The 20,621-nt window shown below is 39.8% G+C and overlaps 1 protein-coding gene across 1 annotated transcript; it reads right to left on the reverse strand.

Moving 5' to 3' along the window:
• Positions 1-2,395: 2,395 nt before the first annotated feature.
• Positions 2,396-3,519, reverse strand: LOC126625431 (uncharacterized). Its single transcript, XM_050294525.1, has 2 exons — positions 3,229-3,519; positions 2,396-3,146 (listed from the first exon to the last, which is right to left on the reverse strand). Exons 1-2 carry the CDS (start codon positions 3,517-3,519, stop codon positions 2,655-2,657), a joined length of 783 nt encoding a protein of 260 aa, XP_050150482.1. The 3' UTR covers positions 2,396-2,654.
• Positions 3,520-20,621: the final 17,102 nt, after the last annotated feature.

Genomic DNA, 20,621 nt, shown 5'->3' on the forward strand with positions numbered 1-20,621 from the left:
TGATGCTTAGTATTAATATAGATTAGATAACTCATTAGATTTAAAGTTTGTTAAATCTTTAAAGGAAAAATGAAGGTCAGTTTCTAAATTTTGTCCAAATTGAGAGGGGGGGGGGCGATGAGAAACGATAAATACACATATTTTAGCTTCTCACACATTTTGTTAAATCATGTTGAAGTAAATAATAACATAGAGTCGACCTCCATTCGCTTGTAAAGTAAATAATAACATAGAGTCGACCTCCATTCGCTTGTAAAAAATCATCTCATGTAGAAAATATGTATTAGTCTCTCTTCTAATCTACACAAAATGATAGGATATCAACACTTTATAAATGTTTTTGTTCTAATCTCTAAAAACGTAAATCCTGGAACTCTACATTTTTTTTTTGAAAAAAGATATTATGGGAAAGTTTGCTAAGCCTCACAATGGGTTGACCATAATAATGTGATTCAAATTCACTTTTGGCAAGAATTGAACCTAAGATCTCTTACTTACAAGTGAAGAGGAATACCACTAGACCGTAGTAAAAATGGTTTTGCTTTGTTTTTCATTCGGTCTTCCTTTTTCATTCGGCTACAGTCGCCCCACGTACTGTAAACTTATTTGGAATACTAGGGGTAGACGGTCCTTAATTTGGAGGTATTGTATGAACAAGAACTTACATTATGCGAGTATAACAGTAGTATTTTGTGCTAATAAAATAAAGATATGTGCAAGTTTTGTTGTTATAAGTATATTGGTGGTGTTTGAATGAATTTCAACTCAAATGTGGGGTATTGTTGGAAATTTTGAGTAGAATTTCATTGTTCCACATTGCTTACCACCACAAGATTTCCTCACTTTATAAGGCTTTGTTCCTTATAGAAAGTGATTGAAGTGATGGACCTTGGAGACTAAATTTGGGCTTACCCTTGGGGTTGGGCTTTGGAGGTTTCCTCACTTTATAAGGCTTTGTTCCTTATAGAAAGTGATTGAAGTGATGAACCTTGAAGACTAAAATTGGACTCACCCTTGGGGTTGGGCTTTGAAGTGTAATAATTAATTGATAATTAATATATAATTAATTATTTTTAATTAATTTCGTATTTAATTAAATTATTTTTTATTTGAACGGACTTATCTTTTCAGATAAAGTCTGAAGTTAATGAAAAACACAGAGGACACTGCACCCCATCCGAAGAGATGTCTCCCAACAGTCACATCTCATTCTTATACCTGTTGCGAACATGCATAATCCCATTATATATACATTCGTCTGCATGGCATTTAGAACACAGAAAACACAAATCTCCTTCTATAATCCATAGCATTCTTACTGAGAGTACCACAAGGAAATTCGCCAGAAGTTAAGTTTTCAGGTGCTGGAATTCTAACTTGATCGTTGAATCCTGGTGAAACAGACGTCCAGAGAACTACAAACACAAAGTAGGGGCGAAATTTTGTTTCAAGGACATTGCGGTACGCAAGCCTCGATCTTCAATATTTCTATTTAATATTAGTTCATTGTTTATACACTGTTTATTTATTATCATGCATAAATTTATCACAGATTGTTGACATATATCCAACAAGTTTTTGTTCACATATCTTTATTTTATTGGCATATCATACCATGTGTCTGTTTACCTGTGTAATGCAAGTTGTTCTTTATTGTAGGGCATAATTGCTTCCGACGAAATAAAAGATGAATCTGTGCTCCCCTAATCCTCCCAAAGAGTTAACTCTACACGGCCTGTGTTTCTCCAGAGTGGTAGTCATGATGCTTAAGAGAAGTATACCAAAAATAAAGAGGGCAACAAGAAGAAGAATAAGAAGTTGTTTGAAGAGACTGGCATGGTGATGATCCGATATTTATTCTAGTTGTGCTACAAAGCTAAAGGAATTGCTTCTTTGGAAATGGAAGCTTGGTAAGGGATGATTCTAAACTGGCTCCAACATTTCAATACATTCCAAACAAGTAAACAACCATCTACCTTCTGAACTAGATAGAAGTTAGGTTACTAAGTTTTAAGTGATGACCGAGTAGTATTGAAGTGGGCTTTCACTCTCACATTATATATGGGGCTTCAAATCCCCAAACCAACCCCTTTCAATGAAGCAAATTTAGAGTTTAACTTGGATAAAATGGTCCATTTGAGGATACAAAGCTCCATAAATGACATGCTAGTGAAAACCAATTTCGTTATTTGTCCACATCATAACTTAATGTTAGTGACATCATCACTTAACGCTAATTGACTCCATCACTTAACATTAGTGACTTAACAAATTTGCATTTTTCAAGACGTTATGTAATTATTTCTAAAGTTTTAAAATGTTATTAGGACCAATTTAAAAATACACAAGAAGGGTGAGTAGTTATCCGTAATTTCCATTGAAATTAAAAGTAGTGTAAGTCTTAAAAAATTTCAAATTGTGAAGAACACACATATTGTAACTCTAAAAGAAAAGTGACCACATAATTAATAAACTACATAAACTTAATACAAACGACAATTAATAACCTTAATTAATAAAGCACATAATTCATACACTACATAAACTTAACAATCATATCCACCATCTTCACTTGGTGATGGACTTCATTGAAATGTTGGGATATAGGGTTCAGAGGATTCATCATCTTGAAACATACTCCTTGAGGCAGACTTTCACATAATTTCCTTTTGTTTACCACGTAAGAACTTCTTCCTCTCTAAAGTGTATTTGCTGAGGTCCTTCATCATGAATTCAATTTCAAACCTATTTTCCTCCCTATCCGAGATTTCCTTCATTTGCAAACGCATTCGGGCCGCTTCTTCTTGGTGAGCGCTATGAGTTTCATTCAATTTTGCAATTCCGGTATAAAAGTGTCCACTCATCATATCTTGGGACTTTGCTTTTCTCTTTGCTTCCTTTTGCTTATCTCTTCCCGAGGGCCTTGCAAAAGAAGGAGATAGGGTCATTTCATCTACACCTTCATCGACACCTTCATCTCCGGCATTTGTCTGTGCAGTTTCACATTGAAATAATCTTCCCCATTGTTGGTCCGCATCGGTTCCCCACCTCGGACAATCCTTGAGGACGTCCCAAGCATGTTGCAACTTAAAAACTTGATTTTTTGGTGTTACTCTTGTCTTGTAAATTTCCATTGTTTTGCCACCCTATGCAAAAAATACATAAAAATAATTAGTTGCAACATAATATTATGTACATGACAAATAAAATATCAAGAACAAAACTCACAATTTCTGCGGTGCTCCTTCCACTAGCCATGCCAACCACGGCTCTCTCCAAGCTTCCCTTCCATAAAGTGCATGCTTTGTTGATAGTCTTCCACCAATCATAAACACCACCACCATCCCGCCTGCCGCCATTGCAATTTTCTTGAAACTTTGCAATGATTTTATCCCACAAAACCTTCTCATTTTGATTTGTGCCAACTGCACCATCTTCGCTAACAGAAACCCATGCCAAGCATAGAGCAACATCTTCCTCACAGGTCCAATTACAACCTCTAATATGCTCTCTTGCCATGTTGAACAATTTGGAAATGGAAATAAATGGTAGAAAGATAAATTGAAAGAATTGTAAGAGAAAATTGAGTTTTGTGTGGATATTTGAACAAATACATAGCTATTTATAGAGGTTTTTGGTGAATTTTGAGTTAAATAATTTTTTTTTAAATTATTTTAGCCGTTGGATTTAAATTTGGGCCCTTAGATTTTTTTTTTAACCGTTAGATTTAATTATATTCGATCTTAGCCGTTGGATTCAATGTATTTTAAAATTACATATTTAAAAAAAATCAAATTTGAATCTGGACTGTCAGATCAACCAACGGTCCTTGAAAACTAGCCATCCGATTCAAAATGTAACCGTTGGAATTTAGTGGGTGGCTGACAAACCGCTGACAGCGGGGCCCACCTCTTCGGGAACGAAATGCAGGCGCTCCGCGTGGGGCGCGTTGGAGCGTGAACGGGTCGAGACTGGCCCAAAGGCCAGCGAGACTAGTCGCGTGAAAGGGGGGACCTGGGGGGTATTTGGCTCAGAAATAACATTTGGCATTTAGCCCAAAATTTTAGCATGGATTGGATATTGTTTAGGGGGAGGGTAATTTGGCTTTTAGCCCCCCATTGGAGTTGGTCTAATAATGAGAAATTTGAAAAAGTAACTAAAATCTTGATACAATATAGAATTATAACCACATTTTTATGTTTATCATAATTATAATCAAAATTTAAAATAAAAGTATTAATACCTAGGGGTAGGCAAACGGATCCTGGACCTGCGGGTCGGGGAGAGTTCAGTTGGGTATGAGGCTTGTACAAATTTTCTAAATCTGAAACCGGACGAGGCGGGCAGTTCCATGCTAATGACAGGGCGGGTCGAGTCCAAATATCTAAAAAATCGGGTACTCGTTCCAGACTGTATCCATAGTCTGCATTTCATAAGTCAGTCTTTCTCTTTGTCTCTTGCACTTTCGCAATCTCCCTGTGGAGCAAAAAATAATCAAGAAAATTATAGAGGTGACACGTGTATTTTTTGGGTGAAAAGGAAAAAATTACCGTCAAGGTACACCAAGATTCCCACGCACATGCAACAGACAATAACGGCTCAATCAATGAAGAGTCAAAGGTGATCAAAATGGTATTTATTCAAATCTCTCTCATCACTCCTCATCAAATCCTCACTCCCAATTTTCCTATTCAATTTTGGATTAATCGCTAAGTTAATTACAAGATATTATTTCACATAATATCTTGCAATTATAATCATAAATCCACCATATATGGCGGGTACCTATTCTCCAAATAGGGCCGGTCCCTCCCGCATAAATAGCCTCATTCTCCCACTAAAATGCTAAGCCATTCTCTACCCAAAAATTTCTAAACACATTCTCTCTCAAATTCTAACTTTGGCATCGGAGATTCTTCAGCTAAAAACCCCCATTCATCGTGGGCGTGTGAGGCTTTTGGCCTTAATCTTAGGTGTTATTATTTTGCAGGTGCATTTTCTTTAAAGGAGAAGATGGTGAATATTTGCATCCACAAATTGGTGCCTTCATTTAGAGTCTTGATTCACATGCTCGAAGAAGGCTATTGCATTCAAAGCTTCTTATTTCTTGTTCATTTGTAGATTTTTCGTCCATTCTTATTTCTAGATTTTTTTTTATAAAATTCTTTGAATAAACATAAAAGAAAAGTATAATGACTAGAAATTTGGAAAACACGACGAATGGAACTTCCTACGCTCAAGGATTTGGACTAAATGATGGAGATTGTGATGTAGCCCTACCATGACGATCCACGAGGCTTAACGCGACGGCGAGTGGAGCGGCACCACCTCTACGAGGCACCATCATGGGAGCCACCACGGTAGCGACCCTTGGCGAGCCCATTACCCACGGTGAGCAAACCACCACGCAGCAGTGCGCCCAGGCCCGTGCCACAAGGCAGCCAGCCCAGTGCAAGGCAGCCTACATTTAATAGGCCTAAGCATCTACAAAAATTAGAGCAACCCAGCACTCGCAGGCCCAAGACCAGCGCACCTCAAAGCCGAGCCCAAGACCTACAGGCCCAAGCCGTGTAAAAAGAGGCCCAGCACCTATGCATTCCAATAACATAGCCCGCGCCCACGATTTAACCCATGCCTGCGACTCGACTCGTTACCGCGGTCCAACCTGACTCAACCCCTTTTAGCAGCCCAAACCAGTCCAAGACCAGGTTAACCATCCCGACTTTAGATTTTTTGACCGACGATTAAATGAGGGGTATTTCACCCCATTTCTCTGCAAATTTCACATTTCCTAACCCAAATCTTGCGTTCGGAGTCCATTACACTTCCATTACTCAAAGAGACGCATACCGTCCAAGCTCTTCCAATCCAAATGGCAAACAACACTTGTCTTGACAAGTCATAGAGTTGACAAACACCCTCGTGTAGTAGACGACCTTGGTGAATCAGCTCTTGTAGCGTATTGAGGTACAGCAGGCCTAGATGAGGTGTCTCAAAGTAGGACAAGGGTAGACGATGAACCTCTCCAGCAGCATCTTGGCAAGCAGCCGCTCAACCAGTCACGAACTAAGCGTTCAGGCAGTGTACACTCCTCGCTGGACCCCTAAGATAATGTATACTCTTGTTTTAGCACGCAGAGGAGCGTGCACTCTCGGTTAGACCCACATATGAGCATACATTCACAGTTAAGCCCACACTCCGATAATCAACATGAGCAACCTTCTAGGTGAAGTGGCTAGTCTCGCAAGGAGCATCCTTCACCTCACATTGGAGTAAGCAGCACGACGGGCCGAGAGAAGAAGTCACTCAATCGAGCTCAAGTTCAACCGGCAGCCTGCGAGGAATTTACTCGCCTGCTAAGAGCATACCACATGCACTGCAATCGCGGTATAGACGAGCCGAACACATGGAAGAGCAACCTAGACTAGTAAGTCATGACCGGGGGTAGCTGAGAGTTCTGCTACCTTAACAAATTCAGGAATAAGTAGAGATGATCTTGATCGAACGATTAAGTAATTTCCAACGCAACGAGGTCACTGAGGAGGTATTACGACGAGACATGACAAACATAAGCAGGTTATCCTTCATGGATGAGATTGAGCAGGCAGAGCTTTCACGCAAGTTCGGTATGCCACATTTCACATCCTTCAAATGGGATGAAGACCCCGGAGAGACACCTAAAGCACTACCGAAGTGCAATGATCCTCTATTGGAACAATGATGCTCTCATGTGCAAGATATTCGCCACCACTCTACAAGGCGAGGCGCAAGATTGGTTCCATACCTTGCTGCCATAATCCATCCGGAGTTTCGATGAGCTTTCTTTGGTTTTCACCAAGGAGTATTCATTCTATCGCTTGATCAAGAAAAAGTATGACCACTTTGTCAATGTGAAGAATAACCCAAAGGAGTCGCTCTACGACTATGTGAAAAAGTTCAAAGTAAAGAAGGTAAAAATAGTCGGATAAGCATGCACTTTGGGACGAGGCTCAGTGAGTAGATAAAGCACCCGAACAGCCTAAAAAAGAATCTATAGTAGCTTAAAAGAAGAGAGACGGAAAGCAGTACAACAACAAATGCAGGCATGAGGCCAAGTGAAGGGACTGATCCCCAACTAAAAGAGGCCCGACTCCCAAGAACTACTCTAAGTTCTTGATCCCAATCCACCAAATCATCCACGACATCAAGAACGAACCATGGTTTAAGCTGCCGAAACAATCAAAGGGAGATACCTCCAAGTTGGTGTTGGTATTATGCCACAAAGCCACTCATTTGATGTAACAACTTTTGGAATACTTATTGTGTTAAACTATTATATGTTTAATGAAGGGCAAAACTTATTGTTAATCACTATTTATTGTATTATGTGTTTAAGCAATAAGAGAATCCAAGGAATGTATTTAATCTAAGAGAGAAGTGATCTAAGTAAGTTAGATTAACGAGACATTTCTCTTATGTTCATTCCTAAAACGTTCCTAGCCATAGGATTGCTAATTGGGCATTGACAATCCGCTAAGGTTAGTATGTGTTATGTTAACTCAAGCGTGAGTATGACTAGTCTCAAGTCATTTAGTGTTGGACATTGAGACAAACACATAGGTGCTCAAAATGGTAATCGAGTACATTGAACTATAATAAAAAAAAAAGTTCAAATATACATGTCATGTAAGAACTCGTAAGTTGCAATATGCAAAGTAGTCCTTTGACCTAAGGCATCATAGATATCTAATGGTTAGGTCCTTGATATTTGATCATGTCAAAGGCATTCCATTAAGAGTGTCCACGACATTGTTGGGGTCAAGCTATCTATTCATGTAGGCATACGAATACACAACAAGAGATCTCTAACCTTCCAAGGTGGAGAGAGAATACTCTGAGATATGATTCAGGAGTCTTTGGCCAAAGCATACGAATATGACTTAGGAAGTTTGTTCCAAATCATATTCAATTGAATCATTTATAGAAGTATTACATTGGATAGTAGACATGGAACAAACTATCACTCAAACAATGTGATTAAGAGTATTGTATTAAAGAATGACCGTATTGCATTGTAATTGTAACTGGATAGGTTCTCCAACCACTTCTACTTAGCTTGGGTAGCCATGACATACTGCTAGGTGTCACTCATGGTTTATGGAAGCCCTGAAGATTAGCAAACATTAATCTTCATCAAAGGGAGAATTGAAATGTAGTTTCAATTCACAATCGATCGTTAAGAGTAACAATTGCCCATTGCCTCGCTATTGGAACCTAATAGATCGTACACTGAGTAAAGATGAAAGTGACGAAATATAAATGAGATGGATAAGCAATTAAATGGTTTAATTAAGAATGTTCAAGATTAATTAATTATACGAAAGGTTCGTATTAGGCTTTCAAGTTAGTTTCGGGTCTTGGGGCCCAAAAGGGTTTTGGTCCACAAGGCCCATTATGTTTAAGTTGTATGACAAGTAAAACAAAATGGGCAAATAGCCCAATAACTAAACGATGGCTGGCCATAAGGTGAGTGGTAGTGAACTTGGCATAATTGCAAGTTTGCCACTCAAATGTGAGGTGCTATAAAAGGAACTTTATAGCTTTACCACATCAAGGGTTTTCTTTGAGGCAAAAGAGCAAAACTCTTTCTCTCTTTGTCTTCCAAAGAGGCCGGCCACACTTAGAGAAAAATAGCTATCAATCTTCCTTCCTCTAAGTCATCCATTTCATCTTCAAACATCATCCTTGGTGAGGAGACTTAGAGACACCAAACTTTTGGTGTTCTTAGAGTTTATCTCCTTAAATCCTCAAGGTGTAAAGGATAAGTGAAGAATCAACCATCCAAAAAGCAGGGGAGGTGACTTGAAGGCCCTTAACTTGGGTGAATCCCTTGTGTAAACAAGGATAAGCTTCAAGGGTAATGAAACTCAAACTTTCTCTTCTCTTTATTTTGTCAAAGAGTCTTTTGGTTCAACATTCACTAGGCTTTGAAAGTCATGGGTTTTAGAATTGTTTTGAATGCATGCCTACTTTAAAGTGTTAATAGTTTGCTTATGTGTTCAAATGTCCTCACATGTTCTTAGTTTGAACAATTTTTTTCCTTCAGTTGGACCACACTAAGTACTGCGCATTCCATCAAGGTCCTAGTCACACAACTGATGACTGCTACACTTAGAGGAACTACCTAGAGAAGCTGGTGAAAGATGGCAAGGTTAATAGATACTTGGACAAGCTAGCTGCGCACCTTAGAAGAAATATAGATGCCGATGAAAAATCACCGACCAAGATAATCCTGGTTAATGGCATATTCGCTGAATCCGAGCACTTGGGGGACCACCAACAATTCCAAGAATGGAAAGATCCAACATGCTCTACTAGTCTCACATGTCTAGGTAGTTAACACCCAACCTGGACCCATTGTTGGCTTCACCAAGCAGGATGCCAAAGGCGTCGATTTCCCACACGATGACACATTAGTGGTATATGTCCAACTAGCCCACACTGTAGTCGACATAATGATGGTTGGCAATGGAACTGCGGTCAACCTACTTTAACTATTAGTAATTCATAAAATGGGCCTAGAAAGCACAATCATACCCCGAGTAAAGGTACTCACTGGATTCAATGGACACACCTCGATTACCATTGTCAATTAACGTAAGAACACCGCCACTAGGGTGACCTTGGCTGATAATGCTAGATGTTGTAACCTTCGTCAAGTATTAAAAAATTCAATTCCGCATTCCAAGGTCCAAAGGGACGACAAAGCTACCAAATAGCAATTACAGCAGACAGATCAAGATAATGGTGTCCAAATCAACGCACTAGCAAATGAGACGGGATGAAAACCCAAAGAAGACGTTGAACACATCATTCTTGATCCCCAGTAGCAGGAAAAGACTGATAGAATCAGCTCATGTCTGAGCCCAAACATCTACTTGGTAGTCTCAGAAGTAGCAGTGAGCTTTGTCCTTATACGAGAAAAGTTGAGGGCCCAACTACCGGTATTCTACACTTGTAAAGCTCTTCTCGATGTGGAAACCAGATATTCGAAGATCGAGAAATTAATGTTGGCGCTAGTTATTGCGTCGGAAGCTCAGACCATATTTTCAAGCTCACACAATCATCGTCATGCCTCAATATCCTCTATAATCAATCATACATGGTCCAGACGCTTCTCAACAAGTAATGAAATGGGCGTTAGAACTTGGCCAATATGGCTTAGTTTACCAACCTCGCATGGCGATAAAAGCCCAAGCCTTGGTGGATTTCATAGCAGAATTCACGCCTAGCCTAGGCAACTCAATAGAGCGATGCCCTAGCCATGCCTGCTTCACCCAATTGAGACTTCTGGCATTTTCACGTTAACGACGCATCCAACTACAAGGTCTCTAGAGCAGGCATGGTCCTTGTCACTCCAGACAGTTCGATGCTCAATCATGTAATTACTCTAGGATTCAAAGCATCCAACAACAAAGCAAAGTACGAAGCCTTACTAGCAGGCCTCCGAATGGCAAAAGACTTGGCGGTAAAAAAGCTTGTAATTCATTCTGATTCCCAGCTAATCACCAGTTAGACTACTGGGGAGTACATGGCAAAACATCTAAAAATGGCCCAATACCTAAATAAGGTACGAAAGAAACTTAAGGCGTTTCAGACTTACACCTTCACTCAAGTTTCGCAGGCAGACAACGCCTATGCGGACGTGCTAATCGGCTTAGGCTTTGCCCTTGACCGCCAACTCAAACGCTTTATTCTGATGGAGTATCTAGACAAACCAAGCATAGAAGCGAAACCAGTAGGTAAAGTGTCACAGGTTAGTATAACTCCAAACTGGCAAGAGTCTATTAAAGACTACCTGGTTAAAGACACACTCCCCAGAGAAAGATTGGAGTCTAGAAATAACAAGGGCAGCACATTACTACATTTGGAACGGCATTCTCATCCAAAGATCCTACACTGGATCACATCTTCGTTGCCTAGCACCTCTCGACGACCTAAAGATTCTAAGTTCAATCCACGAAGGCGTTTGTGGAAATCACTCCGGATGTCAATCCCTAACATAGAAGGCTCTTAACGTAGGCTACTACTGGTCTGCCATGCATCAAGACGCTAAGGAGTTAGTACAAAAGTGCAACTGTTGCGAACGCTACAAGCTGGCACCAGTACTGTTTACCAGCGAACTACACCAGCAGATGAGTCATTGGCCGTTCATGCAATGGGCAATCGACTTGGTAGGGCCAATGCCGTTCGCTACTAGGGGCAGAGGCATGATGATTGTGGCAACTAACTACTTCACCAAATGGGTGAAAACAATGGAGGAACATCATTTGTCGATTTGGCTTCCCTCAATCCATCGTCACAAACAACAACCCACAATTTGTAGGCAAAGATTTAACGAAATTCTTCCAGAAATATGGCATTAAGCAGCACATGTCCACGTCAAGGTATCCCCAAGGCAATAGGCAGGCTAAAGCATCCAACAAGAAGATTCTCAACTGCCTTAAGAAATCCATCACCGACAAGAAGGGAAAATGGCCAGAAGAACTTCCCAAATGTTTATGGGCTTATCGCAAAGCTAAACGACAAGCAACTGGTGAGATTCCTTTCTCTTTGGCATTTGGTTCAAAAGCAATCTTTCATCCCAATGTCATTGTGCCAAACATCATCACTCTACTGCCAAGTATTGAGCAAAACGAAAAAAAATGGCCACAAACTTAGACCTGGCAAAGGAGAAATGCAAAAAGGTCATCACTCGCATTACAGCCTACCAGCAGCAGCTCCTCTCTAGTTATAACAAAAGGGCCAAGATCTGGCAGTTCCAGCCCGGAGATTTAGTCTTAAGAAAAGCCTTAATCACTGCCTGCAGGGAAGGCTCCAAAAAGATGGATCCCATCTGGGAAACTTCATACAAGATCAGCAGAGTAGGCGGTAAAGGTAGTTACACCCTTGCCACCATGAACGACAAAGAAATCGAAAAGCAGTGGAACGCCTACAATCTGAGGAAGTACCATGCGTGACCTCCTACTACATCAAAGCCCAAAGACTCAAGCAGCTCGACGGGCACCACCTTATAAGCCGAGAATTATCCAGTTGTTATGTAGTTTCTACCTTACAGCTAAATTTTCGTTCGTTTCACTCGTTTTTCAATGAGGAATTCAGAAGTCATTTACAAATTGGCTCAGCTGCATGTTTATAACAATTGATCAATCCTGCACTTCAAAAGAATACCGCGCCCTTCCTAGGGACTTATAACATGAATTGCACCCCCTTGGGGACCAACCATGCTCTCCAATGCGAGAGGGTAAACTAATTCCCCAACACCCACATGGGTTTACTCTCCAATGAAAGAGGATAAAATTTACACTCCGAATATCCATACGTGGATAAGTCGGGCTGCCCTGGTGTAACTAGGTGCACGATGGCTTGTGTCGGGATTCCTAGAAGTAGCCACAATGGTTCTTTTCAAGGCTTAGCTAATTGAAGGATTTTGGGTCTCTTGGCCTAATCCGTAGGGAACCATGCCTCATAGATGGATGAGGCACTTTACATATTATGCCCTATGGACAGCTGCCCTAGAACCTACCGAGTGCACTAAGGTAGCCTACGGTTTCCGAAAGACTGCCTATGATTTGCCCTTCAAGTAGTAAACGTGCATATACGAAGCTCTATCCACTGCCAACATGCTACGCAGTTGATAAGTTTCACCTCTGCCAAGCATGGAATGCTCGTTTAGATCTACACTAATTCTTAAAGTGTTGTGATACTTGCGCAACCCACAAAATTGGTTACATAAAAAGTAAAGAGTTTTCTCAAACATTTGCTCACGAAATTCCATACAACTGCATATTTTTTATACGAAAGGTTAGCGAATTTCATGACCCAAAATCTTTAGTATGTTGTGATGCAAGCCACACAGCTCAAAGGATTGAAGAAAGCCAAGGTTAACAAACAAATGGTCACACGGACTTGTCTACTTCTATAAGTAAGGCGTTCATCTGCCGACCTTATGGCTAACAACTTTGCAAAAGTTCTACACCAACACCTATGGCTGCATAGGCTACGCGTGCCTGTTTGCTTATAGAAAAGCAGCACGCTTGCCACTGGTCTAAAGGTCAAAGGTTGGGCGTAAACAAAAGAAACGAAGATGAAGAAAAGCGAAGAAAGCAAGTTTATTACATTTTCTAGCAAAATTGATAAACAAATAGCAAAGGTTAAAGGAGTTCAAGCAAAGCAAAAAGCAAAAAGGAAAACAAAGAAAATCCTAAAAGCTACCTAAAAAACTACTCTTCAGTAGTTTGGACATCCCACGACTATTCAGTCGCCATACCTTCAGCAGCTGTGATGCTTTCAACAGTGACATCATCTAGATCTTCACCCCTAGCTGCCCAAGCCTAGGTACCAACGTCTTTGACTACTTTGCCAATGGATGCCTTAAAAGTAAAGTTAAACAAGTTTTCCAGAGAAATAGAGAAGGTCTCGAAGTCTTTCTCAGCAAACTTAAAATCAAATGGCCTACCAAAGAGATGATATACGTAACCCATCTTGTAGAAATTGACCTGACTTTGAACAAGTGAAGCCTCAAGCCCAGCCTCGAACCCTTTAGTTGTTCATTTTCCTCGAGCAGACCAACATGATTGCGTTATAGTTCATCCACTTCCTTTTTCAGACTTTCATTGATCTTCAGTGCACCTTGGAGTTCCAACACTTGAGGTTCAAACCTATCGACGATCTTCTTGAAGTGGATCACTTAATTATAAGCAGAGGAATAAGTTTCAGCTGCCATAGTTTTTGCCACTTCCTTGGCAGCCTTAGTATCCTCTTAATCAATGAGCATAAACTCGGCTGCCAGAATTGTCGTTTTCTGCATCATAGCAAGTATAACAGTTTTTCTATATTTGGTTGTATGCTTCACAAAAGAACTTAGGAAAACAACCCCTCTAAAGCCATTGACAAGCTTGACACATGCATCCATGTCCTCAAGCAGATATGGTTTCAAGAGCGCACAAATCTCAGCAGCCTCCTCAGAAGCAGGCTTGGTGAATTATTCATAACTGCCCATGCGAGCAGTCTCCTCTTTCTTAGCAGGTGAATCAATCTCAGCAAAAAGGGGAGTGGGCCTTGGCACTACTTTAGCAGCATAGTCTACCTTATCGCTCTTCAGAGTAGCAAGCCTCTCCAAATGTGAATTGAACTAAGCCTCCAGCAGATGTCTTGGCACATATTTCGGCATTAGGGGCACGATGAAACCTCTACATTGAGCAATCCTATTAGTAATCGTACTAGCCATCTTTAGCATAGTATGTATCACCGGCTCAGATTTAGAAGCCCCATCTTTTTTCTCCTTGGAAGAGGTCAAGTCAATCACAAACCTATCGACAGTAGGCGATCCCTCACGAGTAGCGAAAGAAATCTTCGACTTTTTCTCAGTCGGTATCTCTTGAGCAGGCGGGGAAGACCTCTTATTTCCACCTTTGTTAACAGTAGGCTCCACGATAGTAATCAGACGAGTTAATGCTTTCACCTTGATCCACTTTATCTCTTCTCTCGGGGGCAAGCCACCTTTCTTCTGATGAAAATAAGTAAGCAGCCAACACCATTCACAGTATTCAGCAGGGATACCTAAAGCAACATGCACCTTTTTCATATATGGAGAAGTCTTGGGAGTTGAGCTGAATTATGAATCTACATAAGCAGATGAAGAGAATTAACAAATCAAAGAGCAGCTCAGTAAAAGCACAAAGCAGTCTAAAGGCTAAGCAGTCTATTTACCAGTGATGAAAATCGTCAGAACGCGCAGCTCAAGGGAAAAATCAGACTCCCACTCTCTATTTATCTTCAAGGTCTCTTTGGCCCAGTCATGATTTCCTTTACTCCAATGATTGAAGATTCTATGGCAGGATCGCAGCTGCCTAACTCCATCAATGTGGCCTATGTCAAAGAAGTACTAAAATTGGTTTATGGTCAGATCCAAGTTAAAGAATTGGCTTAGATTTAGGAGTCCTACCATCACATGGACCTCATTGGGAGAACATTGAGCAGGGGCACACTTCATAGAGCAAAGGACTTCTTGGAAGAAATGCGGCATGGGAAAAGTAAATCCTAACATGAAGTAGTAAGGGTAAAACTTGATGGCTCTCCGAGCCCCACTACATGGCTAACGGCTACTACTTTCCTTGGCACGCTTCACACGCATCCTTGACGGAATGGCGTGCCTATGTGCTTCAAGAAAATCTTTGAACAAGTCATTGAAGCTAATTTTGAAGTGAGTAGCCTTGAAGTAGCCCACTTTACTCAAAGACCTGCCTTCAAGATACAACAGCGGCACACCATCATCACCCTTGTGGCTTAAAGAAGACATGCTCGAAGAAATTCTACAAAGACGCAGGGAAGAATCGTTAAACAGCTACAAAAATAAAAGACATCAGGTTTCACGACCCAAAGACAGTAGCCAAGGGAGCCTAGCCCGCCCTAGCTCCCATCTTTCCCTCTCGGGCCAACACGTCAAGTGGCCCAGCACGCCAGGCACTTTCTCGACCCAAAGGCCTCATTGCCCAATCCAAAATGAAGAGGGGGTTGCCACCCTCACGCCTCTCTCTCTCTCTCTCACTTCTTTTCGCATACCAGCCTAAGCCCAACAAGGAACGAGACCCATGCCTCCTTGGACCAATCCAACACCTCATCAACTCGGCCCAAGCCGAGCTGCACCTGGCCCAGCCAACTGCCACAGAACCTAGCTAGACACCCATGGCAGTAACCATGTCGTAGTTCCCCAACCATTTTTGACACATCCCCGACCCTTGTCGACTTAAATTTCAAGCCCCGAGGCCCCAAAAATTACGAAGACAAGGAAAAATTAATTTTTTTCTTACCTTGGTGTGGCGAGAAGACGAAGAAAGCAACGAAAAACAATTCTTTGCACGGGCAAGTGTAGAAGATTGCTAGGGGAGGGGAACAAATATCCTCTAGTTTTCTCTCTATTGTAGGGTAGAATAAATTGCTTCTGAAGTGGAATTAATCATCTAATTAAGGTAGACTTAAATAGACTTTGGAAGTGATTTATTTCCCTTTCATAGAAAGATCTAATTTCCAATTAATGTGTGAGTCTACATCAAAATAGGAAACAATCTTATGTTTCCTAAAGTAAAGGAAGATCTTTACACCTGTTGCCCTTTCCAACAAGTAGCCCAACATGTGTGGGGGCATCTGTGGAGTAAAAAATAATCAAGAAAATTATGGAGGTGACACGTGTACTTTTGGGTTAAAAGGACAAAATTACCCTCAAGGCACATCGAGATTCTCATGCGCATGCAACGGACAATAACGGCTCAATCAAGAAAGAGTCAAAGATGATCAAAATGATATTATTTGTTAAGTTAATTACAAGATATTATTTCACATAATATCTTGCAATTATACTCATAAATCCACCATATATGGCGGGTCTTTATTCTCCAAATAGGGTCGGCCACTCCCCTATAAATAGCCTCATTCTCCCACTAAAATGCTAAGTCATTCTCTACCCAAAAATTCCTAAACACATTCTTTCTCAAATTCTAACTTTGGCATCGGAGATTCTTCGGCAAAAGCCTCCCCCCATTCATCGTGGGCGCGTGAGACTTTTGGCCTTAATCTTAGGTGTTATTATTTTGCAGGTGCATTTTCGTCAAAGGAGAAGATGGCAAAAAATTTGCATCTACACTCTCCACACTTCTAGAGTTGGACTATTCTCTCAACTCTTAAACTCGTTTCTCGACCATGCTCCCAGGCTAGCTCAGTTTATTCTTCTTTGTCGTTGTTGTCATGAGATTATGGCTTGTGCAGTTGTGATGCTCGTGGTCAACTTCGACTCGATAGCTCCATCCCTCAACTCATCTCAACTCAACTCTGACTACCACCATCAACACTTCTCAACTGTATTGGATGTCTTCCATCCTTCACCACCTGATCGTCCTGAGTCTACTGACCACTCTATATATGTTCCAAATCTTCAAAAATGTTTTAAATTTAGGGATTTAGAAATTGAAATAAATTAGGGTTTTTAGATTTACAGATTTTGGGTCAAGTAGTAGATAAATTTTGAGGGAATTGCTCCTCGATCTGATACCTCAATATGTAAGACCTGGGTGGAAATAGCTTATTTGCATGTGTGTCTATTTTCATTGATGTTTTCGTTTGTGTTATGGGAGTTTGCGAAATGCTTTATGGGTTGCATGGTGATAGTAGCAATAACTAGTTTTACTCTTTGTTTTTTTGTATTTTCCATTGCCTTGTTTGTTCATTTAATTATCGTTTATTTCCCTATTCAATTTTGGTCCTCAATTTCAATTTGCAGCACACTCTTGAAGTCCATGATGCAGAAACCCAAACAAAGACGTTTCTTCCTTTTTCTTTCTTTCTTTCCTTTACCCAACAATTTAACTCTTTAAAATACAATACTAATATCAACTGGCAAGCAAGAAACAGGTGATTCATTTCATCCATTTAGCATAACAACAGAGTACAGAGTCACAGACATCTAGTTTCTGCAATCTGTAAAAGAATGTAAATAAATAAAATTAAAAAAAAAACCCAAATTGAACCCGTGGACCCGTAGGAACCAACCCACTTCAAACGGACAGGGTTAGGTCCAGTTCTTAAGTATTTTTTTTATTACCCAGCCCGGCCGCCCTGTACAATTTTCAAATAGGTCCAGTCCAGTTGGACAATGTATTGGTACTTTTTTTTTAAAAAAAACAGTTGGACAATATATTGGTACTAGAAAGCAATAACTTAAATCAAAACAAACTTTATGACTTACTAATTGTAAGTTTACAAATGTCATCAAAATAATAAGTAAATAAAGTTACAAACATAATCTTCACTAAATAATCAAAAGCACGTCAATCTTAAGCAACCAAATAAGAAAAAAAAAACTTCAAAAACTCTAACTTTAAAGTTTCATTTGAATATATAGCATTATTATAAAATAAAATTGAAAAGAAAATCGGTTTTTAAGGTATTATTGGCAATCCTAATATCTCATTGTGCATTCCTAATTTTTATATTTAGAAAGAAACAAAATTTACACTTAAAAGAAGTGCACTATGAAATTTTGAAGTACTAACAAAAGTAATTTTTTTTAATATATAAGAAGTGCTAATAAAAATAATTTCTTAGGAGCCCCTTCAAATTTAGTGGCCATGTACGATTGCACCTTTTACTCCTCCTCAATGCCACCTCTAGCTGCATGCTCACTGGCGATACATAAGCAACAGTAACCAAATATGAAATATGCACTAATCGTATTGCCTATATATAACACCTAACCCCCCCCCCCCCCTCCCTACAAACGCCTCATCTCTCTCTTCATTGTAAATTTTAATATGGCATGGGTGACTTAGAAAATGATGTTCATGGACTTGGTTTCTAACAAAATTGAGAGTTTCCATTGAAGGTGTTTTGTATTTGATCGGTATGGAGCATCGGTAAAGCTCTGCAAAAACTTCTAGAGGCACATTCTATCTTTAACGCCAAATAGCAAAAAAGGCATGATTGCAAATAATTTTAGTCATTAAAGATATATTAGTACTTTTACATCAATTTTTAGTTATATTTACAATAAATTTAAAAGAGTGGTTATAATTCTATATAGGGTCCAAATTTTGGCTATTTTTCTAAATTTTCCCTCAATAATTTATTAGTTTTATGTTATATAATTAAACTACTTTTGAATGTTTTCAAATTTGGCCGTTGAATTTGAATCAATAATTGAAACTAAGTAGCTAGGCCCAAAAAAAAGGACTAAGGCCATCTCCAACCGAAAGGGTTAAATATAGCCACGTCTAGAATTATAGCCCGCCAAAATATTATTTTTAAATGAACATTATCAAGCCATACTCATATACCATCTCCAACCAAAGGGACTAAACATAGCCCCCTCAATAATTTGCTATTTTTAAGTTTATACTTTAAATTTATGGCTAATTTAATTAAACTACCTTTGGATATTTTCAAATCTAGCCGTTAAATTTGAATCGATTATTGCAACTAAGGAGCTGAGCCCCCCAAAAAAAAGCTAAGGCCATCTCCAAATGAAATGGTTAAATATAGCCCCGTCTAGAATTATAGCCCACCAAAATATTATTTTAAATGAACATTGTCAGGTCATATTCATACACCATCTCCAACTAAAGGGGCTAAACATAGCCATCTCAATAATTTGCTATTTTTAAGCTTGTACTTTGAATTTATGGCTGATTTAATTAAATTACCCTTGGATATTTTCAAATCTAGCCATTGAATCGATTATTCCAATTGAGGAGCTAGGCCCAAAAAAATGGCTAAGAGGGGGTTACATTTGGCTAGCCTGATGCCCCTTTGGGCAAATAATGGCTTAGTAAGCTCCATAAAATTATAGTCCAGCCTTCGATTAAAGATGAGTTTTTTGGCAAATCAGGTCATTTTTTAGCTTTGGACCTTTAGCGTTTTCTATTGGAGATGGCCTAAGAGGGGGTTACATTTGACCAACCTGATGCCTCTTTGGCCAAATAATGGCTTGGTTGGCTCCATAGACTTATAGTCTAACCATCAGTTGGAGATGAGTTTTTCGGCATATCAGGTTATTTTTTAATTTTTAGACCTTTAGCCCTCTCCATTGGACAATGCCTAAAAATGATACCCTATGACACTCTCGGACGCCATTTCTCATTTTCATCCTTTTTTATGAATCTTGGGCACAGATCGGACATACATGAGTGTTTGCACAATGAGGGTACTGGAAATGAGAAGATGATAGAGACAAGGAGGTTGTTTACCTCTGTACATGTGTATCGGTTTAGTTTTGCAGGTGTGCAGCTTGGCTCTCTGATTTCTGAGCTTATATTTGCTCCGACAATGATGAGGAACAGCGCATCTGGGTTTTGTTTTTTGGGTTTTGCTATGGTTGCAGAGAAATGAGAGAGAGAGTATCTTGAGTTTTACATATATGAGATGCAGAAGTGAAAAGAGAGGAAGGAAGTCAAGGTGCAGCTAGGGTTTGCTTTGGGAGAAAATGAGAGGTTTCTGGAGAAATGAAGGGGAGACGTTTCACGGCTTTAGGGTCAAGCATTGTGATGCGTGCATAAGTTCCTTCCAGGTCATGGGTTCGACACCTAGACCAGTTCTCTCACGCTAAATTGAGATGCTTGTAGCTTCCAAATCACGCCTCGCTTAGGCAAGTAATAATTTGCGTTAATCATACTATTTTTGGGTCATTAGTCCAACCGAGGTATTTCCTAAGACACACTAATTCTCTCGAGGTATCTCAAGACTTGGTGTTGAAATTAACCAAGGAAAGCAAAAATATTTCCACCAAGGCCCAAATCCAACTCGACCTAAAAGTCCCCCAACAAATTCTTTTTATTTTTTATTTTTTTCCTGAGAGAACAAAATTTGGTGTTGGGTTAATGTGAAGGACAAGCTTGGAATTAAGTAAGGATATAACGGGGAGAAAAAAATCCATTTTGATTGCCGTAATAACCTGGAATTTAATTCCCACCAAATCGTAGAGAATCCAATTCCTCCAAACTTTGGAGTTGGATTTAATATTTATGTGGGTCCCACCAATTTTTTTATTCCCAACTATTTGGTAAACAACGGAGTATTCCGTAATCGGAATTGAA

This window comes from Malus sylvestris, chromosome 6 (genome assembly GCF_916048215.2).
Source record: "Malus sylvestris chromosome 6, drMalSylv7.2, whole genome shotgun sequence".
Classification (NCBI taxonomy): Eukaryota; Viridiplantae; Streptophyta; class Magnoliopsida; order Rosales; family Rosaceae; genus Malus; species Malus sylvestris.

Coding starts and splice junctions, on each gene's coding strand:
- LOC126625431 (XM_050294525.1), bottom strand. CDS start 3,519: ATGGCAAGAGAGCATATTAGAGGTTGTAATTGGACCTGTGAGGAAGAT. Junction 3,147..3,228: donor GAAGGAGCACCGCAGAAATT/GTGAGTTTTGTT, acceptor TTTTTTGCATAG/GGTGGCAAAACAATGGAAAT.